This window comes from Mus caroli, unplaced genomic scaffold (genome assembly GCF_978045245.1).
Source record: "Mus caroli unplaced genomic scaffold, Mus_caroli_1 scaffold_11, whole genome shotgun sequence".
NCBI lineage: Eukaryota > Metazoa > Chordata > Mammalia > Rodentia > Muridae > Mus > Mus caroli.
This window is the reverse complement of record NW_028227266.1, coordinates 64379058-64403742: the sequence shown is the minus strand read 5'-3', so window position 1 is coordinate 64403742 and position 24685 is coordinate 64379058. Positions and strand designations below refer to the sequence as shown.

Sequence of the window (24685 nt, the reverse complement as noted above, 5' to 3'; positions counted from 1 at the left end):
TTCTTTTTTTTTTTTTTTTTTTTTTTTTAAGATTTATTTACTTATTATATGTAAGTACACTGTAGCTGTCTTCAGACACTCCAGAAGAGGGCGCCAGATCTCGTTACGGATGGTTGTTAGCCACCATGTGGTTGCTGGGATTTGAACTCTGGACCTTTGGAAGAGCAGTCGGGTGCTCTTACCCACTGAGCCATCTCACCAGCCCCCAGCCCTATTCTTATAAACTGTGTTTTGGAATGACAGTTAGTAGAAATTTGACCCTAGTATTGTATATTCAATATTTAGGGCCTACAAAGTTGCTCAGGCTGACCTTGAACTTGTGACATTCCTACTCAGCTTCCAGAATAGCTAGGATAACGAGCTTCTACCATGAGGCACCATTAAGAATTTGGATAAGCAAACTGTCCATACATCACAGGTTTTTATGATTGAAAAATAACAATCACTTGAATTCAGTGACTAGCTGCATTGCTTGCTTGCTTGCTTGTGAATATGTATGTGGGTGCACGTGTGCTATGGTGCCTGTGTAGAGAGACCTGGCTACAGCTCAAAGGAACTGGGTCTCTCCTTCCCACATATGGGTCCTGGATTTCAACCCAGGCTCTGTGTCATGCAGTTTTACCCACTGAGCCATCTTTTTCTGTTCCTGGGTTTTGTTTGTTTTGTTTTGTTTTGTTTTATGACACACATGATAACTCAAACTAGCTTGGAACTTGTAGTTCTCCTTCCTTAGTCTCCCCAATACTAGGATTACAGAGGCAAGACACCAGAACCACTCTGGTGAATTTTTTTTTTTTTTTTTTTTGGTTTTTCGAGACAGGGTTTCTCTGTATAGCCTTGGCTGTCCTGGGACTCACTTTGTAGACTAGGCTGGCCTCGAACTCAGAAATCCTCCTGCCTCTGCCTCCCAAGTGCTGGGATTAAAGGCGTGCGCCACCACGCCCGGCGTTGGTTAATTATTTTAATGTTGTCCATTCTTCGTGCCTCCTAAGAATCAGCAGATGCTTTTCCCCTGGGTATATCTAATATGAATATATTGTGCCTTAGAGGTTTGTATATGCTGTTCCCTCTGCTTGTTGTTTATGCTTAGGTTCTTCATGTGACTGGCACCTTCCCATCCAGGGTCTCAGTTTAAATATACCTCTTCAGAGATAACATCTGTGGCTGTCTTAATGTAACCTCCATGGTAGTTGTTTCTGTTAACCATATGCCCTATAGGTTTTCAAGCATGCCCCACCCCCAGCTCCTTCTTTGGGGGTTTGTATGATTTAATATATAGTCCTAGCTAGCTTGAAACTCAGTTCTACGTCATCCTCTTGAGTCCTGGAATCACACAGGTGAGACAAATGCCTAGCTCTAGTAATGTCTAATTTCTATGTATTTAGTGGTCTTTTCCATTTACCATTCTATGTTCAGTGCATAATATAAAAGCTTTCCAGGGAAAGAACTCAGTAATTGTTTGATCAGTGGTCAAACTCTGTATATACGTGTCTTGAAAAGCAGTGGGAAGCACTAAGCTTTGGGGCTCCATCTCTCTTCTGACAGTGCACATAGCACGAGTCTTGCAGCAAGGAAATCAGCAGCTACGCCTACCTATGATGCTGTATGTCAGGCGGCTTTGAGTTAGTGTTTTATTATCTGTAGTCCAGCTTGTCATGCCTCATTTTTCCTCTTCTCTGTGGCTTGTCACTCTCCTGCTTGACTCTGACTCAGAGTCTTCAGACTAAAAGGATATATCAGAGAAGTGAGGTGTCTCTGAGAGCAGGGAGGAAGGGTGGAATGACAAGAGCCACCAGAAATCTTTCTCTGAGGTCACAGTTTTGGAGTTTAGAATAAGAGGGAATTTGAGTGCCTCTTGTTCTTGCTCAGTGCCCTCAGTCTGAGTGCTTAGCTGGCAGGCAGGCACCTTTTCCTCCTCAGTACTGTCAGAGCAACATGAAGGTCAGGCAGAGAGAGACAAATGAGAGCAGCTCAGGGAAAGGAGGTTACCACGGTAACAAGCAGGCAGGCCTGCTATTTGGAAGCAGGCCTAATCTTTCTCCTCCCTCTCGGTACTGGAAGATGGGTATTGTGTAGCTGACCTGCATCCTTGGGGTGGGAACCATAATCCCTTTCTGACAGTTTCTAGTGACACAGGAATGAGCTGCTTTGCATTTTAATTTGATAAACAGAAGCCACAGTTTTCTCAGAAGTGCTAGAAACATGGCTTTTTCTGGCTCTGTTCCAGGCAGAATTCTGGTTGCCACAGAGAGGAATTTGGGGTTGCTATTTATTTCTCAATAAAAACTTTGTATATCTGTGTGCTTGTGAAATATGCCTATTGGTTCAAGAAAGCTAGACTTAATGCAAGTTATCCTTGGGAGGTATGCTAAGTTTTGTCCTGCTTTAGAGGTTTGTATATGCCATTCTCTCTGCCTGTTATTTACTCTTAAGTTCTTCATGTGACTGGCACCTTCCCATCCTGGTTCTCAGTTTAAATACACCTCTTCAGAGATGCCATCTGTGGCTGTCTTAATGTAACTCCCATGGTAGTTTTTTTTTTATCCCCATATATATATATATATATATATATATATATATATATATATATACATATCCACATATATGCATATATATGAGGATAATAGTAATATATAATAATAGCAATAATAGTATATATGCATATTTGCCTTTTGAAGACTATTGAAGCCAAGCATAGTGGCACTCACCTTTAATCTCAGCATTTGGGAGGCAGAAGCATGCAGAGCTCTGTGAATTTGAGGCCAGCCTGGTCTACATGGTGGGTTAGTTACTCTCAGGGCAATGAAGGAGAGACCCTGTCTCAACCAACAAACATAAACACCACTGAGATACTCCTGCTCCCCAGCAAGCATGCGGTAATTATTTTATTTTCTGACCTCCAGCCTTCCTTCTGTGTACCACCACCCCACCCTCCCTAAGGTCTCACTATGTAACCCTGGCTAGTGTGGATCTCCCATGTAGACTAGGGTGTCCTGCCTCTGTCTACTGCATGCTAGGATCAGAGGCATAGCCCCCTCACCTGGCCAGTCTTCTTTTTTTTTTTTTTTTTTTTGGTTTTTCGAGACAGGGTTTCTCTGTGTAGCCTTGGCTGTCCTGGAACTCACTCTGTAGACCAGGCTGGCCTCGAACTCAGAAATCCGCCTGCCTCTGCCTCCCGAGTGCTGGGATTAAAGGCGTGTGCCACCACGCCCGGCCTGGCCAGTCTTCTTACTTTTCCTACTTGCACATTTCTTATTAACTCAGTACCTTTTGTTGTAATGAAATGCATACATAAACCTCCCTTTTCTCTCAAAACATAAATTTTAAACAAGGATAATAAATTTTCAGTGTAAAGTCATCTCAGATTTCCTTACTCAAAATGAGCTGGAATGTCCTTCCAGACCTCCCCTGTTGGTGATTGTTTTAAGAATCATTTATGCTCTGATAGGTCTCACTTTAGCATCGCTGGGCTGTTCCACCCTGTGTTATGACCTTTTATCCTTTTAGTCACTAAAAAGAAATAGATTGTGGCTACTTGTCCTCAACAGTAGAGATTCTTCTTTGATGAACACTCAGGTTGTTTCTGAATCTGTTTCTCCCCAGCTATAAAGCAACAGCATTGAAAAGACGGGCATGGTGGCACGTTCCTGTAATTGCTCACCTGGAAGGTGGAGGCAGGTGAATCAGGACTTGATAGTCATCCTTGTCTACATAGAGAGTTCTAGCCAGCTTGGGCTACATCTGACCACCAAATTAGTTAATGAAAAAACATTGAACTGATCTGTATATCATAAATCTGTGTGCCTGTCCTGTCATCTCACTGATGTAAGGGTTTTCTGACAAGATCTCGTTGCATAGCTCATTTGCCTTGAACCCAGAGCCCTCCTAAGAACTGAATTTACAGGCGTGCCCCATCATGCCTGATTTTGTTGGGGGTAGGGTGGGGTGATGGTGGTGGTTTATTTATCCATTTTAGTTTCGTCTGTTTTGACACTAGGTTTCATGTAACAGTTGAGTGTGACCTGAAACTCACTATGTAGTGGAGAATGATAGCCCTTTGGCTTCGAGGGTGCTGGCGTTACAATCATGGACCGACACACTTCTTAATTTTTTTTTTATTTGCTTTACTGGAGTACTAAATAGCAAATACCCTTTTGGACAGAATACTTAAAGTTTTGATTGAATTGAAGTCTTTTAAGTCCAAAGTAATCATAGTAGAGAGTATAGAATTTGTACTCAAAATCAGTGATCTGTCAATTAAAGGGTGCCAGAAAACTATAGACAGGCAGCTGCCACACGTTCAAATATGTAGGCCATAAAGCTAACATTGATCAGAAGTAGACTCCTAGCCGGGCGGTGGTGACGCACGCCTTTAATCCCAGCACTAGGGAGGCAGAGGCAGGCGGATTTCTGAGTTCGAGGCCAGCCTGGTCTACAGAGTGAGTTCTAGGACAGCTAGAGCTACACAGAGAAACCCTGTCTCGAACCCCCCACCCCCACCAAAAAAAGTGGAAAACAGAAAATAAGAAATTACCTCTGAAAGCATAATTCCCAGTGACCTGAAGACCTCCTCCCATTAAGGCCCAGTCCAAGATTTGTACCGCCACATTCCAATAGTGACAAATGGAACCAAACCTTTAGCAACAATTTACTCCACCCAGCAACTTTGAGTTTCTCTCCTCCCTCCATGTGGCCCAATATTCATGTTTAAAAGCAGAATGCTTGCCTAGCATGCACATAACACTAGGCTCAATATCCACATAAACCAGACATGGTGGCACACACTGATAATCCCAGCACTCAGAAGGTGGAGGCATGGCTGGAGAGATGGTTCAGCAGTTAAGAAGAGCACTGACTGCTCTTATATGTAAGTACACTGTACTTATAAAATAAATGAATAAATAAATAAGAAGGTAGAGGCACAAGGATTAGAAGTTAAATGTTGTCTTTAGCTACATCATGAATTCTAGACCATACTGCCAAAAGTAACCACTGCAGGGGTTTGTTGGGGGGGGGGGGGGTTTGTTTGTTTGGTTGGTTTTGGTTTTTCGAGACAGGGTTTCTCTGTGTAGCCTGGCTGTCCTGGAACTCATTTGTAGACCAGGCTAGCCTCGAACTCAGAAATCTGCCTGCCTCCGCCTCCCGAGTGCTGAGGTTAAAGGCGTGCACCACCACGCCTGGCTACCACTGTGGGTTTTAAGGAGTAACTGAAATGTCTGAAAAGAGCTTTCCCAAGGGCTTGGCACACACACAATAAGCAGAAGTTAGTCACCGTGGTTACTGTCGCCTTCAGAGTTCCTTATGGTCTCCCCTTTGTGCATTTATTTCTTTGAATATTGCTGTTCTCTTCCCTGAGTTCTGTTCTGTGTGTAATCAATATCTGCGACTCTGCAACTATCTCACCCAAGCAAGTGTGGCACTTTTATGATCTACTCTCTGATTTGTCTCATAACTTCCTGACATATACATCCAGCTCACTACACTTGTTTGTTGATTCTGCCCCAGTAACATATTTGTGTTCAGTGCTACTGTACTTTGTCTCATTGTACATCCTGTTTGTGATAATGACACTAGAAAACAGCCCAGGTGTTTCTTACCTCCTGAATATTGAGTTATTCACCAAGTCCTATTTATTCTGCCTCTAATCCGTAACTTTTCACTAATCTGCCTCAGGCCAGGTTGTCTTTTCTTCCTTGGAGTGTTGTGGTGGGCTTGCTTCTGATTGGTATCCATGCCTTTGATTCATTCATCTTCTTGAAAACACAACTGAAGGTGAAGTATATGCTGCTAGGCTCTGCCAGGAGCTGTGTGTCTAGCCCTAGTACAGGAAACGCTTTAAAGCATAATGGAACATGTCACTTTCCTGATTGTCATGTTGCATTGACTCTTTACCCTGCTAGACATCTTCCACCATAATCTTCAATTCTTCTAACAAATGACTGTTGCTTCCTCTGAGACTACGTATTTGGTATTGCATCAAACCAAAAGTAACCTAATTTCCCTAATCTTTTTGTTGAATTTGTCCCTTAAGATTGAGCTGAAGGTTCCTGGGTGGTGGTGGCGCACGCCTTTAATCCCAGCACTCGGGAGGCAGAGGCGGGCGGATTTCTGAGTTCGAGGCCAGCCTGGTCTACAAAGTGAGTGCCAGGACAGCCAGGGCTACACAGAGAAACCCTGTCTCAGAAAACCATTTAAAAAAAAAGAGTGTTAGTGGCCATGTGATTTCTGGGAAGTGATCCTGAGTCCTCTGCAAAAGCAGCCAGTCTGTTTCCCTTTAGTCCAGGAGAGATGTCTTCATAAGCCAGGCAAAGTGACCTCAGGAAACTGCAGATTTAATTAGTTTTCATATCTCAAGGTTCCAAATGAAAAATAATCTAGAACTGAAGAATCTATTCCATACAGTTAGGATAAATCTAGGCCTGCTTCTGTAGTAGAGTATGGACACAGGAATGAACTTCCTACAAAAAAGAGCAATTTCTTTACAAGGGAAAGAAAGTCAAAGCCCACCCTGGTGTGATTGTACATACTTGTCACCCTAGCACAAGGAAGATGGAAGCATCAGGATAAGGAGTTTGACATTAACTTGGGCTTCGAGAGACCTTGTTTAAAATAAAATAGAAGGGGCTGGAGAGATGGCTCAGTGATTAACTGCTCTTCCAGAGGTCCTGAGTTCAATTCCCAGCAGCTTCACAGTGGCTCACAACCATCTGTAATGGGATCTGATGCCCTCTTCTGATCTGTCTGAAGACAGCTACAGTGTATTCACATACATAAAATAAATTAATTAAAAAAAAAAAAAAACCAAAAGACTACACAGGGAGACTCCATCTCAAAAATGCTAATTGTTTATTACAGCCATTTTTTAAAAAATGAAAAGAGGGGCTGGAGAGATGGCTCAGTGGTTAAGAGCACTAACTGCTCTTCCAAAGGTCCTGAGTTCAATTCCTAGCAACCACATGGTGGCTCACAACCATCTGTAATGGGATCCTATGCCCTCTTCTGGTGTGTCTGAAGACAGCTACCGTGTACTCATATAAATAAACAAACAAAGAAAGAAAAAAAGAAAGCCTAAGAGTCTGCAAGTTGGGGCTGGTGAGATGGCTCAGTGGGTAAGAGCACCCGACTGCTCTTCCGAAGGTCCGAGGTTCAAATCCCAGCAACCACATGGTGGCTCACAACCATCCGTAACGAGATCTGGCGCCCCCTTCTGGAGTGTCTGAAGACAGCTGCAGTGTACTTACATAAAATAAAAATAAAAATAAAAAAAAGAGTCTGCAAGTTGGAGTTCTGCGGACACCAGGACTTGAAGATGGCATCACTCATGCCATTGAAGGAGAAACTCACGGAGGTCAAACTTAGAAAGCTGCCGAGCTGGATACTGATACGGGATTTCACCCCCAGTGGCATTGCAGGAGCTTTTCAGAGAGGGTATGACCGGTATTACAACAAGTACATCAACATTTGAAAGGCAGCATCTCGGGGGATAAACATGGTACTGGCAGCCTATGTGGTTTTCAGCTACTGCATTTCTTACAAGGAACTCAAACATGAGTGGCGATGCAAGTACCATTGAAGAGGGGTCGCTGAGCATAACTGCCTGACCCACTCCGACCTATTCTTCAGAATTCAACTGGCTGAATCTTCATACCCTGACTGAGAACTAGTGTCCAATAAAAGGTCTGCAAGTTGGCTTACTGTGTAAAGGCACTCATTGTCAAGCCTTAAATTCAGTTCCTAGGGACCCATATGATAGAAGGAGAAAACTGACTCCTGCAAGTTGGTCCCTGACCTCCATACAGTATGACAAGTTTTATAGAGGAGACACTGTAGCAAAGCATGCCATAGTCCCAGCTCCCTGGAGGAGTGAGACAAGAGCATCACTTGAGCCCAAGAACTCAGCTTGGACAACATTAAAAGAACAGTTCAGTATCTTAAGGAAGGAAGGTGGGTGTGGTATAATGTGTCTGTGACCACTCAGCTATTAACACAGCAGAGATTTCCACCAGTCTGTCTTTTAGTTTAAGACAATTTTTCTGTTACTTGTAATAAAAATACCATGACCAAAGTATCTTATATAAGAAGTTTATTTGACTTACAGCTCCAGAGAAACATGACTGTCATGTCACGAGGCAAGGCAGCAAGCAACAGGCAAGGCAGCAGGAAGATGATGCAGGGAGCCTGTATCTCAGACATAAGAACAGCAGAGAGAGCAAATTGGAAGTGGAATAAGACTACGAACACTCAGAGTCTACCCCAGTGACATGTTTTCCGCAGCAATGTCACATTTCATAACCCCTCCAAAAAACAGTGCCACTCCCTGGGGACCAAGTGTTTAAATGTCTATGGGGGACATTTCTCATTCAAACATTACAACAATTACATAGCATTTGTGCTACATGAGATTCTTTCTCAAACAAGCAAGCATTGCACTGTATTTATTGCATGTGTGTGGGGAAAGAGCCATAGCACTTATGTGGGAGTGGTAGGAAGGCAACTTAAGGGCACTGATTTTACTCCCTCCACCATGTGGGTCCTGGGGAGCATTAAACACAGGTCATCAAGCTTAGCAAGGAAGTACCTTTACCTGCTGAGCCATTTCAAGGGTCTGGTGTGTAGACGATGTATAGAAACTTAGAAAACTTGGCTGATGAGAAGTTTGAGAAGCAGGGCGCAGTAGAACTGTGTAACCATAGCACTAGGAAGTCGCAGCTTGAAGAGGCTCAGCTCAAGTTGGAGCCCAGTGTAGTCTCCATTGTCAATTTGAGGCCAGCCACAGCTAGACAGTGAGACCTTGTCTTTTTTTTTTTTTTTAAGTAAACCATTCTATACAACAGTTGTCCTACCACTTGACATTTTAGACCTATACTTGAAGTTTAAATGCCAAGAACAAGAAAGTTTCCTGTAGAAAATGATGTCTCTCTTACTACAGGATGTGGCAGACAATTTATAGAGAGGAAAGCTGAAGGGGAGAGAAGAAACTGTAATTAGAATATATTGTATGAAAAATATCTTCAATAAAAGAAAAAAGCTACATATTAAAAAAATGATGTCTCAGAGTTAAGGGCTCATTAAAAGGAAGGTAGATGATGGCTTCTAATTTCAGATATGCTTTTTTGTTTGTTTGTTTGTTTTGGTTTTTCGAGACAGGGTTTCTCTGTGTAGCCCTGGCTGTCCTGGCACTCACTTTGTAGACCAGGCTGGCCTCGAACTCAGAAATCCGCCCGCCTCTGCCTCCCGAGTGCTGGGATTCAGGGTGTGCGCCACCACGCCCGGCTTCAGATATGTTTTATCTGTCCTTGGTAATGTTGCCAAAGAAATGAGCATTTAGAGAGGGTGACTCCTTCCCTCTGTCAAGGGCAGACATCAGTTCTGTCAGTGATTTGGTTGGTTGGTTGGTTGGTTGGTTGGTTGGGTTTGTCAAGAATAGGTTCAGTAGTCACTTAGTAGAGTGTAGGGACTAGAGTTTGCAAAGGATAACTTACAACTTTGAGATCGAATCCTCTTGCCTCTGCCTCCCAAGTATTGACATTACAAGTCTGCATCATTGTACACAGCCTTAGCATTCTACTTTCTATACTCTCTTGTATGATTATTTTGAACAAATCTTCTTAGAGCTAGTGCCGTTGCCAGTATAACTATCTTTCTGCCTTTTTAAAGTGTTTAATTTTTATTTATTTATTTGGTTTTTTTGAGGCAGGGTTTCTCTGTGTAGCCCTGGCTGTCCTGGAACTCACTCTGTAGACCAGGCTTGCCTCGAACTCAGAAATCCACCTGCCTCTGCCTCCCAAGTGCTGGGATTAAAGGCATGCGCCACCACTGCCTGGCTTAAATGTTTAATTTTTAGTTATGTGTATGTGTGAATGTCTGAGCTAGAGTGCAAGAGTCTGCACAGACAAGACATCAGAATCCTTGTAGCTAGAACTAAAGCCATTGTGAGCCACTGATGTGGATGCTGGGAGCTGAACAGGTCCTCTGTAAGAAAAGGACATGCTCTTAACTGCTGACTCTTTTCTGTCTTTTGACTAGGAACATGAAGGTATGAGATCCACATTGTGAAGGGAAAAGGAAGTCTGTCCCAAATATATCTTCTTTAGAACATTTTCTATCCCAAAACTGTACTGCAGCCTGGAACAATTTTCTCCATCAGTGCCTCTCCTGTGGAAGTCAGTGGATAATTACTTCTTGTGAGGAGATTAATGACCTTGGCCTTTCTATATTATTCTCTCTGTCCCTATCTCTGAGCTGCCTGCCTGTCAGCACCCCAGAACCTTAATAGATGCTATTGAGAATCTTAATGGGTGCTGTTAAACTAATATGGAAAGGTGAACTGAAAAGAAATATCACCAAAAGATACAGGAAATGGACTTTATGGAACTTCAGATTTGTTCTAAATTCTTGGTTTCTTTTCAGGCTTCTGTTTGTTTTGTTTTTTCCTTGCTATGTAACTGAGCCCAGGGATGCCCAGTAAAAAAATGTCCCAATCAGAGATTTAAGAATTGGTCCAACTTATGTTGTAGCCATGGAGACATTTGATGACCTTAACTTTTCACATCCCTATGCTTTATTTCCCCTGCTGGTGCCAGTCAATTGACATCTCTGTTTGGGGGCCCTAGGTATGAAAAAGATAGCAAGTGAGTAATTTTCTGATTTTAATTTTCTTGCAGAGTAATAAATGAAGCAATGCTTGTTCCAGAAAGTAGCTGAATATGATATACTATCAAGCAATCTAGAATTTTTATTTGTTTGCTTTTGTTTTACCAAATAGGGTTTCTCTGTGTAGCTCTGGCTGTCCTTGAACTCCCTCTGTAGACCAGGCTGGCCATCTGCCTCTGCCTCCCAAATGCTGGGATTAAAGGTGTACACCACCACCACTACTACCACCTGGCGCCATCTAGACTATTAGGTGTATATCACAGTGCTACTTATAATGTATTATGGCTTTGTGTAGATTCTAATTGCACCCAAATAATAATTAGTAGAGCTGGTATTATAATTAAACACTATGATTCTCTGTGATCGTTCTTTAAATTTCTGTTGGAAAGGAAGATTTCTTTGATTTCCCATACTTCCCTTCTAATTCAGTGCATAATAAAGTAAAGCTAACTTCATACAGAGACACAGCTCTGCTTAGTGGCTCTGACCTGTGAGGTAGTTTTGATGTGTACGTGTTAATGAAACCCTGAGCTATGAAAGCTGGAGATGTCGCTCAGTCAGTAGAGTGAGTGCTTATCTGGCACACAGAAGGCCTGGGTTCAGTTCCCAGTACTACATAAAGCAGGGCTTGGTGGCACCTATCTGTAACCCCAACACATAGATAGTAGAGGCAAGGAGATCAGAAGTGCAAGGTTATCCTCAGCCACACCTTAATTCCAAGGCTGGACTAGGATTCTCCAAAGGGGAAAAAAATCTTTGAAAGCAGGTGTAGTGCCTTATACATGTAATTTCAGCACTATGGAGGATGGAATATTAGTGAGATGGATTGTGGTAAATTCAAGTCCAGACTGGACTACATAACAAGAGCTGTGACAGCCACCTAGACTAGAGTGAGGCCTTACCTCCTACCACCAAAAGAATTTTAAAAACAACAGCAACAAAAACAGGTTTTTGGTTTTGTTTTTAAAGATTTATTTATTCATTTATTTTATGTATATGAGTACACTATAGCTGTACAGATAGTTATGAGTCTTCATGTCATTGTTGGGAATTGAATTTAGGACCTCTGCAATCTGGTCAGCCCTGCTCAGTCCCTGCTCACTCTGGCCCAAAGATTTATTTATTATACATACATACACTGTAGCTGTCTTCAGATGCACTAGAAAAGGGCATCAGATCTCATTATGAGTGGTTGTGAGCCACTCAGGACCTTCAGAAGAGCAGTCAGTGCTCTTACCCTCTGAGTCATCTCGCCAGCCCAACAAAAACAGTTAATTATTAGCCAACTATAGTGGCACACATCTTTAATCTCAGCACTCTGGAGGCAGAGGCAAGGGAATCTCTGAGTTTCCGGCCAACCTGGTCTACAGAGATAGTTCCAGGATAGCTAGTGATGCACAGAGAAACCCTGTATTGAAAAACAAACAGCAGCCGGGCGGTGGTGGCGCACGCCTTTAATCCCAGCACTTGGGAGGCAGAGGCAGGTGGATTTCTGAGTTCGAGGCCAGCCTGGTCTACAAAATGAGTTCCAGGACAGCCAGAGCTACACAGAGAAACCCTGTCTCGAAAAACCAAAAAGAAAAAAGAAAAAAAAAAAGAAAAACAAACAGCAATAACAGAATCCTGGGGTATAGCATTTCCACTAACATTTTTGTTGAGGTGTTCAGTAGCAAAGTTTAGTACGATAGACTGCTCAAAAGCAGCAGTGGCATTTCCATCTCACATCTGATCTTTTCTGTGTTTCTCAGTGCAGAACTGGGATCTGGCTCTTATCTATAGCACACTAGTATGCCTTTCTGGACTCAGAGAGAGCAAGAGTAGATGTCTTTCTGGTGACCTCTGTGCCTGATAGTGCTGCCTCCGTTGTGGAATGGATTGTTAACAGAGCATGTGCAAGCAAGGCAATCTGCAAGCTCACAGAAGGATTTTTTGTTTGGGGAGGTTTGTTAATTGGTTGGTTTGACTTTCTTTGGGATCCAGAGGTGTTGAAACAGGGTTTACCACAAACTCCTTTGTAGCCCAGACTGGCTTCTTGCTCACAGTGATGTACTAGGCACAACCTTCTGGATACTGGGATTGCAAGTATGAGCCACCACACCCAGCTGTGTCCTAAACTAGATCAGTCTTTGTATCCAAGAAAGAGTACCTTGAAGGGACTTATTTTGGTACCAGAAGAAAGACTGTATATACCGATAGTGCTCAGTCTTAGTTCTTTCTTATAAAAAGAAGAGAGATAGAGAAGTAGCTAGAGTGCAGATGGTCTGTATATTCTGTTCCTGACTTTTCTAACTGTACCTCTCAAAGCTGTATTCTAGCACTATAAAGTAGTAGTAGGAACATTCCAGTTTACCTTCAAACCTATGGAGTGTTGTGTGTGTGTGTGTTTGCATGCACACACATGTATAGTGTATAAAGGCCAGATGTGAGTGTCTGATACCTTCCTCTATTGCTCCCCTGTTTTGGTTTGGTTTGTTTTGGACAGGGTCTCTAACTAAACCCACAATTTGCCATTTTGACTAGCAAAGCTGAACAACAAGCCCCCGGGAATGAACCATCCATCTCCACTCCAGATTCCATTGCTGGAGTTAAAGATACACACCACCACACCCAACTTTTCTATGTGTGCTGGGGATTTGAACTCAGGTTCTCATGTTTGTACTATACTCACTGAGCTATCTCCCTAAACCCTGTGTAGAGAATGGTTGGTTGGTTGGTTGGTTGAATAGAGACAAGGTCTCTCTGTGCAGCATTGACTGGCCTGGAACTCACAGATACCTGCCTGCCTCCACCTCAAGAGTACTGGAATTAATTTAAGGGATGCACCATCATGCCTAGCTTGTGTGGGAAATTTAAAGGGCCTTTCAAGGACCTACTACATCACAAAAAGAGAGAGCAGAGCAGAATACTCATCATACAACTTGCACTTCGTTTCATTTTATGAAAAAGGTAGTGTTGGAGCCGGGTGTGAAGAGAAAGATGTGGATAGCTTTTTTGGGCAGCTCTTTGGGGACCAGAATTAGTCAAAGAATCACTGTGTCAACATTCTGTGGACTCTGAAAGTGTTGGTTGTTCTGCAGTAGTGGTAACTTCCTAAACTAAGAAGTCAGAGCCAGCTATAAAAAAATGCAGGCAGTATCTAAACAGCTTTGAGACTGAATTTTCTCAAGAGTAGAAAGGTACATGTGGGGAGAGAAGTCGTTTATAGGCAGAATGTTGGCCATGCACTAACTTAACCTCAGGTCAGAGTTCATTGCAGAGCTGACCAGGAGTTTGGATAGCGGCTGTGTGTTTCTATCTCCAAAAGTCTCTCTAGTCAAAGACCATAGTTAGCATCCTTGTCAGTCTCATCTTTTGATTAAGATTAGCCACTCTGAAGAACCGGATTTAAGCCAGCTGAAGAGTCTTTCATAGGGGAAGGGAACCAAATCCATAACTCCTTTTCTAAGCTTGCTGATTGGTGCCATGTGTTGAGAGGAAATCAGTGCATGTGTGTATTAACTTTGTATGTGTGGAAGAGTCTTAGTTAGGATCTGGGCATTATGGACTCACCGTTAGTAATTTGTCACCTTGATACATGCTAGTATTTAGCCAGTAACGAGGGCCTGGAGAGATGGCTCGTAGTTAAGAGTGCGACTTTCCTTGTAGCGGGCTAGAGTTAGGTTTCCAGAACAGGTTGAATGGCTCCCAACCATCTATAACTCCAGGTCCAGGAGAGTCTGACATCCTCTTCTGCCCTCCAAGGACACCACACAAAAACTCACACACATAATTAAAAATAAAGCAAGGGGAGGGCTTGGAGTTTAGCCCAATGATAAAGTTCATGCTGAGCAAGCCCAGGGCTTGAGTTTGGTCCACAGCTCAGGAGCTGGAGAGAGAGCTCACCAGTTAAACGCATTTTCGGCTGTTACACAGGCCTCCAGCCTGGTTCCCAGCAGCCACACAGGAGCTCATAACCATCCATAACTGCAGTGCTTTCCTAGTAGCACATACATGGTGTATATGCGTGTATGTAGGCAAAATATTCATACCCATACAATAAAAAGTTTTAAATCTTTTTTTAAAAAAATAAATCTTGGGCTGGAGAGATGGCTCAACGGTTAACTGGCTGTTCTTCCAGAGGTCCTGAGTTCAATTCCCAGCAACCACATGGTGGCTCACAACCATCTGTAATGGGACCTGATGCCCTCTTCTGGTGTGTCTGAAGACAGCTAAAGCGTACTCATGTAAATAAAATAAATAAATTCTTTAAATAAATAAATAAATCTTTAACATAAGTAATAAATGGCCACCATCCACCTTGTTACTTCCAAGCATGTTTTATTCTGGAACTTGAATAATTTATGTTCTGTGAAGTTCTAACTTTCAAAGTAGATTACTAGTGTTCAACCATTTAGTGTGTGCATAATCAGTTGTATCTTCATGCTGGTATGGATTGACTTGTGCATAATAGCATCATCTCCTGTGTATTAGAGACACATTTGATGTTACTGTCCTATTCAAAGATGTTATACTCATTGACCAACCACCAATTTTTGAGTTTCAGAAATCCCCATCAAATTGCTCCCAGCCCTCCTACAATTTGTAAACTTTCTCCTAACTAAAGATGTATTAAAGCTTCTAGGATAATTAGCAATGATAGCATTACTGAATCTGGGTTCTCTTTATCTCTAGCCTGTATTCATTGATTTTAACCTGATAGATTGAGTACTAGTAGGAAGTACAATGGTGAGTAATATATAACTCAGAAGCTGGGAGCTTGCCATTTTGTTTGGTTTGGTTTTGGTTTTGTTTATGTAGTGCAAACTGGAATTCAGGTTCTGTCTGCCTCAGAGGTGGAGGCAAAGCAGATCTTTGTGAGTTTTAAGGGAGCCTGGTCTACATAGAGAGTTCCAGGCCAACCAAGGCTACCCAGGTGCGACCTTGAGTGGGGAGTAGTGAGGCAGATGCAGGCAGAAGGATTGGTGTGAATTCAAAGCCATCCTGGGCTACAAAGTGAGACTTCCCTCAAATAAAAGAAAATAAGGCCAGCCATGATGACATATGTTTAATATCAGTATTTGTTAAGATTAGGAGGTTAAGGGCATCCTTTGCTAGCTACATAGGGAATCTGAGGCCAACCTGAGTCACCCTCTTCTAAGTAAACAAAAGTAGATAGATCGATAAGTAAACAAAAATAGATAGGTAGGTAGACAGACAGACAGATAGATAGATAGTTCTAGTCTGAGATGTTGTCATCTAAACCACATGTTTGTAGTGGTATCATGAGGTAGAACTTGAGAGGAAAAGACAAATAGAACTATGTTAAGTACAGAAAGCAGTATGTCCTCTAATGGTCTTCTTATAGCTCAGCTATACTTTCTCTTCTCTTACAGATGGAGTCCCCAGTTTCCACCCCAGCGGTGCTGCCACTGCACCTGTTAGTGCCAGTGGTCAATAATGACATCTCATCTCCCTGTGAGCAGATCATGGTCCGTACCCGATCAGTTGGTGTCAACACATGCGATGTGGCTCTAGCCACAGAGCCTGAGTGCTTAGGCCCCTGTGAACCTGGAACCAGCGTCAACCTTGAAGGCATCGTGTGGCAGGAAACAGAAGATGGTAAGTCCATCCTGCTCAATTGGCTCTGCAGAAGAGTCCCTAGAGGCTTAGTGGTATAAATATTGCCACCAAAAAAATGGGAACACTGCCAAGCACCCATAAGAGTATTCATTGTCCCCCTAAATTATTTCCCTTTTTTAGCTGGTACACAGTCATTTACTAAGTGCTTGCTGTGTCGTTTAAACTATATCAGTACTCTCTAAGCCCTCCATTATGTTTTATATCAGGGATTTAGATGACAGGTGGAATTTTCAATTAGACTTTAAGAGGAACTAATAAAAAGGCGTTTGAGGGAATCAAGGAAATAGAGACCAGTACTGTGTTTGTTTGAGGGTTTTTTTAATTTTTTGTTTTTTTAATGTGTTGGTGATTTATCAGCATCTATGTGTGAGGGACATACTAGAACTGAAGTTACAAGCAGTTGTGAGCTGCCAAGTGCTTATAGGGAATTGAACCAGGGTCCTCTGGAAGAGCAGCCATTGCTCTTAACAGAAACCAGTGTGTTCTCTAAGGATCTTCTTGTAACTCAGCTAGTACTTGCTGCTGCTTGAGCCATCTCTCCAGCCTCTGTGTTTGTTACAAAGGCAGATTGATTGGGGGCAGCTCTTGGCTGGGCAGTTTCACTGGCTTTGGAGAACAGGGCCAGGGAAACTGCCATGCAGACATGGGGGTGGGAGGTGTTGGTCTTGATTTTAAAAAAACAAAAAACATAAACATGGTCTCATGTAGCCCGTGGTAGCTTCAAAGTTAATATGTAGCTAATGATGGCTTTAAATTCTGGTTCCTCCTGCTTCTACCTCTCAATTACTGGGATTGCAGAAGTGTACTACCACACCTGCCACTCTTAAATTGTGCCACTTAATGTTGGCACAGTGAATTTTAAGTATTTCCAGGTATACAGGCAACTCCTTCCTTCCACAGGTCACCTCATTGTCCAACTACCTACACATTTGATGTGTCTGTCCCTGAGTACATACAGTCTTTATGGGCCTTGTCAGTAGGGAAATTTGGGGCTTTCACCTGGCTTGCTATTAGCTGCCATGCAGACTTTTTATATGTTCCATTTGCCCTGGAGAACAGAAACTCTACTGTTAGAATTTCTGAACAGAAACATGAACAGAAAAGAATGGGGGTACAAAGGCACTTAACCATTTAAGTCAGATCCCTTGGTAACATTTAGTTACTTTGAGTGCAAAGGATTCTTTAATAAAAAACCAAGTTCTCATCATGGGGGATGGGAGGTGGCACACATCTTTAATCCTAGCACTGTGGAGGCAGAAGTGGATAGATCTCTGAGTTCCAGGACAGCCAAAGAGACTGTCTTAAAGGAGAGGGGAGTGGGGGGGGGGGTAGGCTGGAGAGATGGCTCAATGGTTAAGAGCACTGACTGCTCTTCCAAAGGTCCTGAGTTCAAATTCCACCAACCACATGGTGGCTTACAACATCTGTAATGAGATCCAATGCCTTCTCCTGGTGTGTCTGAAGACAGTGTACTCATATAAATAAAAAGTAAATTTTTTTTTTTAAAGTGAACTTCTCATCCAAGTGTCTGTGGTTGGAGAACACAGCCACAATTCCTGTTGTGACTCTGTGGCGGTACCCAGAGGAACACAGCTAACTATCTCTGATATAGCAGCACTAACTTGTCAGTCTACTAGTAGGCTGTTCTCATAAGTATTTTTATTGTCATTTGGCGTTACTGAAAGCCCTCTGTGCAGTAGATGCTAATGTATTTCAAGTGAAAAGGTTATAGAAACTTATGCAAAAATCTAGATGTGTATTTACAGTGTGCAATCTGGAAATAAGAAATTAGATGTCTAATTTTTAAATGTGAGGCTGTGAAATGGGTCAAGTTAAGAGCACTGGTTGCTCTTCTAGGGGATCCAAGTTTGATTTCTAACATCCCCGAGGCAGCATATAACCATATAAAATTCCAGTCCCAGGAAATCCCCGCTTTTGGCTTCCTTGCGCACCAGGCACATGCATAGTTCAGATACACACAGGCAAAATATCCATACACATAAAAAACCTTTGAAATAATAAGTAAAATATAAAATGATATTGCCTGCCTGTGGCTAAGTATCTGAGCACACTAATTGTGTTAGAATGACAAATGTATGTAGACAGCAGGAACTTAATCTTATTTATGTATGTATGTATGTATGTATGTATGTATGTATGTATTTTATTTAAATATATTTTAGGTATATGTATATTTTGCCTGCATGTATCATAGGCAGTGCCCACAGTGGCCAGGAGAGAGTTTGGAAAAGGTTGTTACCCACTATGTAGGTACTAAAGTTGAATCCAAATCCTCTATAAGAGCAGCCAGTGCTCTTAACCACTGAGCTCTCTTTCCAGTCCCATGGGCAGAGTCTTTGGGCCACTATGCAATCTTCAGGAGAGATCTGTGCCTCAATGTGTTGTAAAACATGTAATTTCCTGCTTATGTGTTCTACTCTCTTCATGGTGGTTGGCTTTTCTCTAAGAACAAAATATGAACCTTAGGGGCTGGAGAGATGGTAGTTTCTTAGTAGTTAAGAAAACTGGATGCTCTTTTAGAGAACCCAAGTTTGGTTCACACCACCATTTAGCTACCCATAACTCCAGCTCCAGGGCTCTGATACCCTCTCTGGCCTCCTGCATACATGTGGCATGCTGCACTATACACACACACACACACACACATTTTTTTTTAAAGATTTATTTATTGTGCTGGGCAGTGGTGGCGCACGCCTTTAATCCCAGCACTTGGGAGGCAGAGGCAGGTGGATTTCTGAGTTCGAGGCCAGCCTGGTCTACAGAGTGAGTTCCAGGACAGCCAGGGCTACACAGAGAAACCCTGTCTCGAAAAACAAACAAACAAATGAACCTGAGAAAGTCTTTTCAAGAGAGTGAAACAAACTCATTCCACCTTCCAATGACAATGAAAATCTTTAAGGATGCCTACTTTCTCTCACTGCTGTGGAGATTTAATTAGCAGTGCTGGAGATAGACTCTCGGGCCTTTGTGCTATGTAAACACTATACCACTGATCTATATCCTTTCTCTGTTGTCCATATTTTCCACTGTTTACAAAATTCAACAAAATCAGGGACTCTGCTCACCATTGAATCCCAACACTTGAGCTGTTGTGCACACAAATGAGTGTGCAGCTGTGCACATGTACTACACGTGCAGAGGCCAACACAGGACATTGTGTGTCTCTTCCCCTTTCATCGTCTGCCTTACTGCCTTGAGATAAGGCATCTCACTGCTCCAGAAGCTCACTTACGAGGTCGACTGGCCAGTGAGCTCTTAGGATTTGCCTCCCAGGGCTAAAAGCATAGGCACCCACAGCCATGTCCTCCTTTTGTTGTGAAGTAAGTACTTTGGAGTTCAGGTTGGTTTCAGACTCATTTTGTAACCAAGGATGAGCTTGAACACCTGGTCCTCCTGTTTGCACCTCCCAAGTAAAATTTAACTGTGTAAGGGCTAGAGAGGTGGCTCAGTGGTCATGGGAACCAGCATCAAGTTTCACAGATGACCCTACCTCTGATGCCAAGAGAGCTGATCCCCTCTTCTAGCCACTGCAGGCACCTGAGTACACAGCATATACATGGACATAGGCTTGTTTGTACATGCAAACACACACACATATATAAGCAAAATAAAAATCTTAAATAATTGTGTGGCCAAAAAGAAAAGCAAAACTGCTATTATAATCTTTGCCAATAATCTGGGGCAATAGGATAGCCAACTCAAGACCAGCCTTGGATACATAGTAAGTTCACCATAGAACATAAAAGAAAAAGAAAGTCTTTTTGTTTGAATGAATAACATCTGTGTCATTCTGTTTCTGTTAACATATATGTAACAAGTCCTTTACTATTACTTCAACTCACAATTATGTCATTACTTTCCAGACTTCTCTAAGAACAAATACTGCTTTTAGAGTATTTGATATCCTTTTTATTTATTTAAATATGTAAGAGTTGTTGTTTTGTTTTGTTATGTTGAGACAGTGTCCTTTTTTTTTAAGGTTTACTTCGCATGTGAGAATGATTTGCCGTGTGTGTGTGTGTGTGTGTGTGTGTGTGTGTCTGTGTGTGTGTGTCTGTGTGTGTGTGTGTGTGTGTGCCACTTGAGTGCCTGGTGCTCACAGAGGTCAGAAAAGGGCATCACATCCTCTAGAACTTGAGTTTCATAAGGTTGTGAGCAACCATGTGGATGCTGGGAATCAAACCTAATTCCTCTGCAAAAAGTGCTCTTATGTTAATTGCTATTGTATAGATGCATGGTACAGGCCTGAGAAAATGTGTCCTAGGACACACACGAGGTGGGAGGACAACTTCTTGTGAGGTTGTTATCTCCTTCCACTGAACGTGGATTCTGGGGTCAAACTCAAATCTGCAGGTGTTTGGGCAGCAAATACCTTTATCCTCAGAACCATATTGCTGACCTTACTTTTAGAATTTTAGTACCAGATTTTTCCTATTTTTGTCTTGTGTTTAACCCTAAGAGAATGCTTTCCTGCTTTTCTTCATTCCTTCCTTTCATTCTGAGGGGAAAAGAATTATTCTAGAGAGATACATTGTACTTTGCTTACTGACTACCCGGGAGAAGCTTTTATGTGAATTAATACTTGGCACATGTCTCTTCAAGAAATAAGATGTCCTCAAGATCTAGATTTCTTTTTTAAGATTTATTTATTATATATGAGTAGACTGTAGCTGTCTTCAGACACACCAGAAGAGGGCAACAGATCCGATTACAGATAGATGTGACCCACCATGTGGTTGCTGGGAATTGAACTCAGGACTCTGGAAGAGCAGTCAGTGCTCTTAACCACCGAGCCATCTCTCCAGCCCAAGATCTAGATTCTTTCTAGACAGGGTTTCTCTGTGTAGCCCTGGCTGTCCTGGAACTCACTCTGTAGACCAGGCTGGCCTCGAACTCAGAAATCCACCAGCCTCTGCCTCCCAAGTGCTGGGATTAAAGGCGTGCGCCACCACCGCCTGGCTAAGATCTAGATTCTTGAGTCAGTCTTCCTTTTAATCATAAGAACTACAGATACAGCTGGGCGTGGTGGCGCCCTACATACAAGTGTAGGGATTACAAGCATACTTCATTGTTCCTGGCTCTGATGTGGCACTCTTAATCCTCCGCCTCTGTCTCCCAGGTGTTGGACTGGGCATGTATCACCATGCCTGGCTATCTAGGATGATTGTTTTATACCTGTGGTACTTCCAAGACAGCAAGACTGACTTTAGATAAGAATTCCAGAAGTTGCTATAGTTTGTCCTTTTAGACAGCAATACTAAACCAGAGGTGTTGGTCTCTGCCATACGTGCTTTACACAGGAATTGGTATTGTGGTAAAAGGAGCATCTGCCATTACTATTGTGACCCTTGACCCTGAGTTGGTTACTTTCTCATAGCTGTAACCAGATAAGAAGAAACAACCCTAAGGGAGACAGGGATTTTTTATTTGTGGGGGTGGGGATTTACATTTTAAAAAGGGATACAGTCATGGCCTGGAAGCTGTGGTGGCAAGAACATGAAGCAGTTGGTCACCTTGTATCTGTATCAAGAGGCAGAGAGTGGACAGGAAGTAGGATGGTCAAGCTTTGAAAAGCTAATGCTCACCCATCCTGTAGCAAGGCCAAATTTCCTGAAAATTCCCCAACCTTCCAAAACAGCACCACCTTCTAGGAACTAAGTATTCAGATGCATAAGCCAATGGGTGACATTTCACCCTCAGACCACAGCAGGCTCTCCTTGGAAAAGGTTGTCAATTCCTAGCCTTAATGTTTGTCCATATCACACATTTTTAAAATTTTTGTCTTCCAGCTGTTAGCTATACCTTCAGAAAGAGCTCCAGAATAGTTTATTATATTTACCCAGATTGGTATTTGAAGTGTCAATCCACTGTTCACTTCTGTCTGAGGAACCAGTTTGGTAATTCTAGAGCTGATCTGCTGCTATTCTGTAAAAATAAGTGTTTTGCTTGCGTGTATGTATGTGGACCATGTGCATACTGGAAGTCAGAAGAGGGTGTTGGATCCCCTGTTGTGGGAGATTATAAGTTCCATGTGGTACTGGGACCCGGAGTTCTCTGCAAGAGCAACAAGTGCTCTTAACATTTGAGCCATCTCTCCAGCTCCCATTATGGCCATGTCTGTTAGGACTATCAAACTTGAGGGCTGTTGTACTCTCAGAAACATGAGTATGGAGAAACCTCAAAGGCAGAAAAGGAAGGAAGGGTGTTGAGTAGGCAGCCCCTCCCTGGCTCTGCTGCCTTCTCAGCTGCCTCTCAGAACATTTCTGCTTGTAGATGATTTATGTGCTGTTCCTTTGACATTTGTATTTTAAAATTCTGCTATTAAAAACAAAACTGTGGGGGCTAGAAAGATGGCTCAGCAGTTAAGAGCACTGACTTTTGAGTTCAATCCCCAGCAGCCACGCGGTGGCTCACAGCCACCTGTAATGGGATCTGACACCCTCTTCTGGGGTGTCTGAAGGGGGGGGGGTGAGTTCCTTTAAAATGAATAAAAATGTATTAAAATTGTCTCACGAAAGCCCGGCATGGTGCCACACGCCTTTAATCCCAGCACTCGGGAGGCAGAGGCATGCAGATTTCTGAGTTCCAGGCCAGCCTGGTCTACAGAGTGAGTTCCAGGACAGCCAGGGCTATACAGAGAAACCCTGTCTCAAAAAAAAAAAAAAAAAAAAAAAATTCTTATGAAACCCAGACATGTACATATGCTGTGGTCCAGCACTGGGGAGGCTAAGAAAGAAAGAATTGCAAATACAAGGCCAGCGTAAGCTGCTAAATAAAATTTAATTTTAACAGTTGAATATTGCTAATAGCTTACAATTTTGGAGGGTGTGTGTGTGTGTGTGTGTGTGTGTGAGAGAGAGAGAGAGAGAGAGAGAGAGAGAGAGTGAGAGAGAGTGTGTGTGTTTACATATGCGAAAATATGTGTTCTCGAAAACAAAACAGCATCAATTAGGTTGGCAAGATGGCTCAGCACAACAAAGCCTGACAACCTGAGCCACAGTGCAAGAAGAGAACCAGATCCTGCACATCGTCCTCTGGCCTCCACATGCACTGGGTAGCTTGCACACACCCTCCCACATCCTCCCACAGTAAAAATAAATCAGATCATATTTATTTATTTTATTTGTTTGTTAAGAATGAACAATGCTTTTGTGAGGGAAACAGTGAGGGCTGGTAAGTAGCTGACATCTATACAGACCGAGGGTGACTTCTGTTCTACAGCTTCTGTTAGGCAAACTTGTGGCCCTGTTTCAGACTCTCTGTTGAGCCTTGAGCTTTTAATCTATGGGTTGGCCTCTTTTCCACTGGGCAGCAGTTTACTATGAAGGTTAGCTTGCTTGTGTAATTCCTAAGAAACTGCCCAGTGCTTCTTAGTAAACCCTCTGTGACTCTTTTTAAAATGGTAGTTAACCTTTGTGATTCTGGTATAGGAGCATTTGTGTATAAACTGTGAAATGCTGAATTTTCAGTGTTTGTACTTAGCTACTGGTTTTTCTTACATGAATTGCCTTTCTTCTCAGTCTTGCTTTTGGCAACACTCACCTGGAAAAAGGTGGTATGGAGTGGCCAAGCTTTCCCCACTACTTAGCCTACTGCATAGTAGCCTGACTCTTGAAAGCCTAGTAGCCATTGTCTGGTACCACAAATCTTCATACCGACAGACCACTACATGGCACCAGCAGCCACACAAAGGAAACATTAGGCAAATCAATACCTACTTTCTCCCACCCTTCCCATACTAAAAAAGAAAAAAAAGAAAAAAAAAAAAAAGACAACACATTCTTCCCATCTAACAGCTTCCTCCCAGGGTGCTTCAGGACATGATGTGTTTCTATACCCAAGTGGATTGTGTTATCGCCCCACTATCATATAGTTAGTTAATCTTGAAGCCCTAACTGATTCATAGTCTGTTTTGAGTTTTATTTTATGAATTACAAAATAGAGTACTTATCTTCAAGGGAAAAAGACATGTTCCTTTAGTGTAACCCACCTCTTCTCACCCCCATGCCACAGACACATGCCAGCAGAGTACAGGGAGACCTTGTATGTGTTCGGCTGTAAGCTTGCAAATAGGTAAAGTTGTTTTGAAAATTCCCCTCATGGGGGCTGCAGAGATTGGCTCAGAGGTTAAGAGCACTGACTGCTCTTCCGAAGGTCCTGAGTTCCGAAGGTCCCACTGACATGGTGGTTCACAACCATCAGAACAGCTACAGTGTACTCATATACATAAAAAAAAATTCTCCTCAGATCATGTGGAACACAGGCCCATTTTGTACCAATGTAATCCTTTACCAGTCGTTTAGTGGCTAAAGCTTAAGTGTTCAGATAAGTGAAGCCTGGACCATACATGCAGTTCTGATAATGATGCGGATCTGAGCACTAGCCTAGCCCT

General features: G+C 42.6%; 1 protein-coding gene and 1 pseudogene across 1 annotated transcript in view; both read left to right on the top strand.

Annotated features, from left to right (window-relative positions):
* The window catches only part of Znf609 (zinc finger protein 609), a 139166-nt gene that overhangs the window by 79945 nt on the left and 34536 nt on the right, over positions 1-24685 (top strand). Inside the window, exon 3 of the mRNA XM_021171766.3 lies at positions 16026-16251. Within this exon, the coding sequence (XP_021027425.1) occupies positions 16026-16251 (226 nt within the window). The remainder of the gene's footprint in view (positions 1-16025; positions 16252-24685) is intronic.
* Positions 6975-7783, top strand: LOC110301333 (ATP synthase F(0) complex subunit f, mitochondrial pseudogene; annotated as a pseudogene).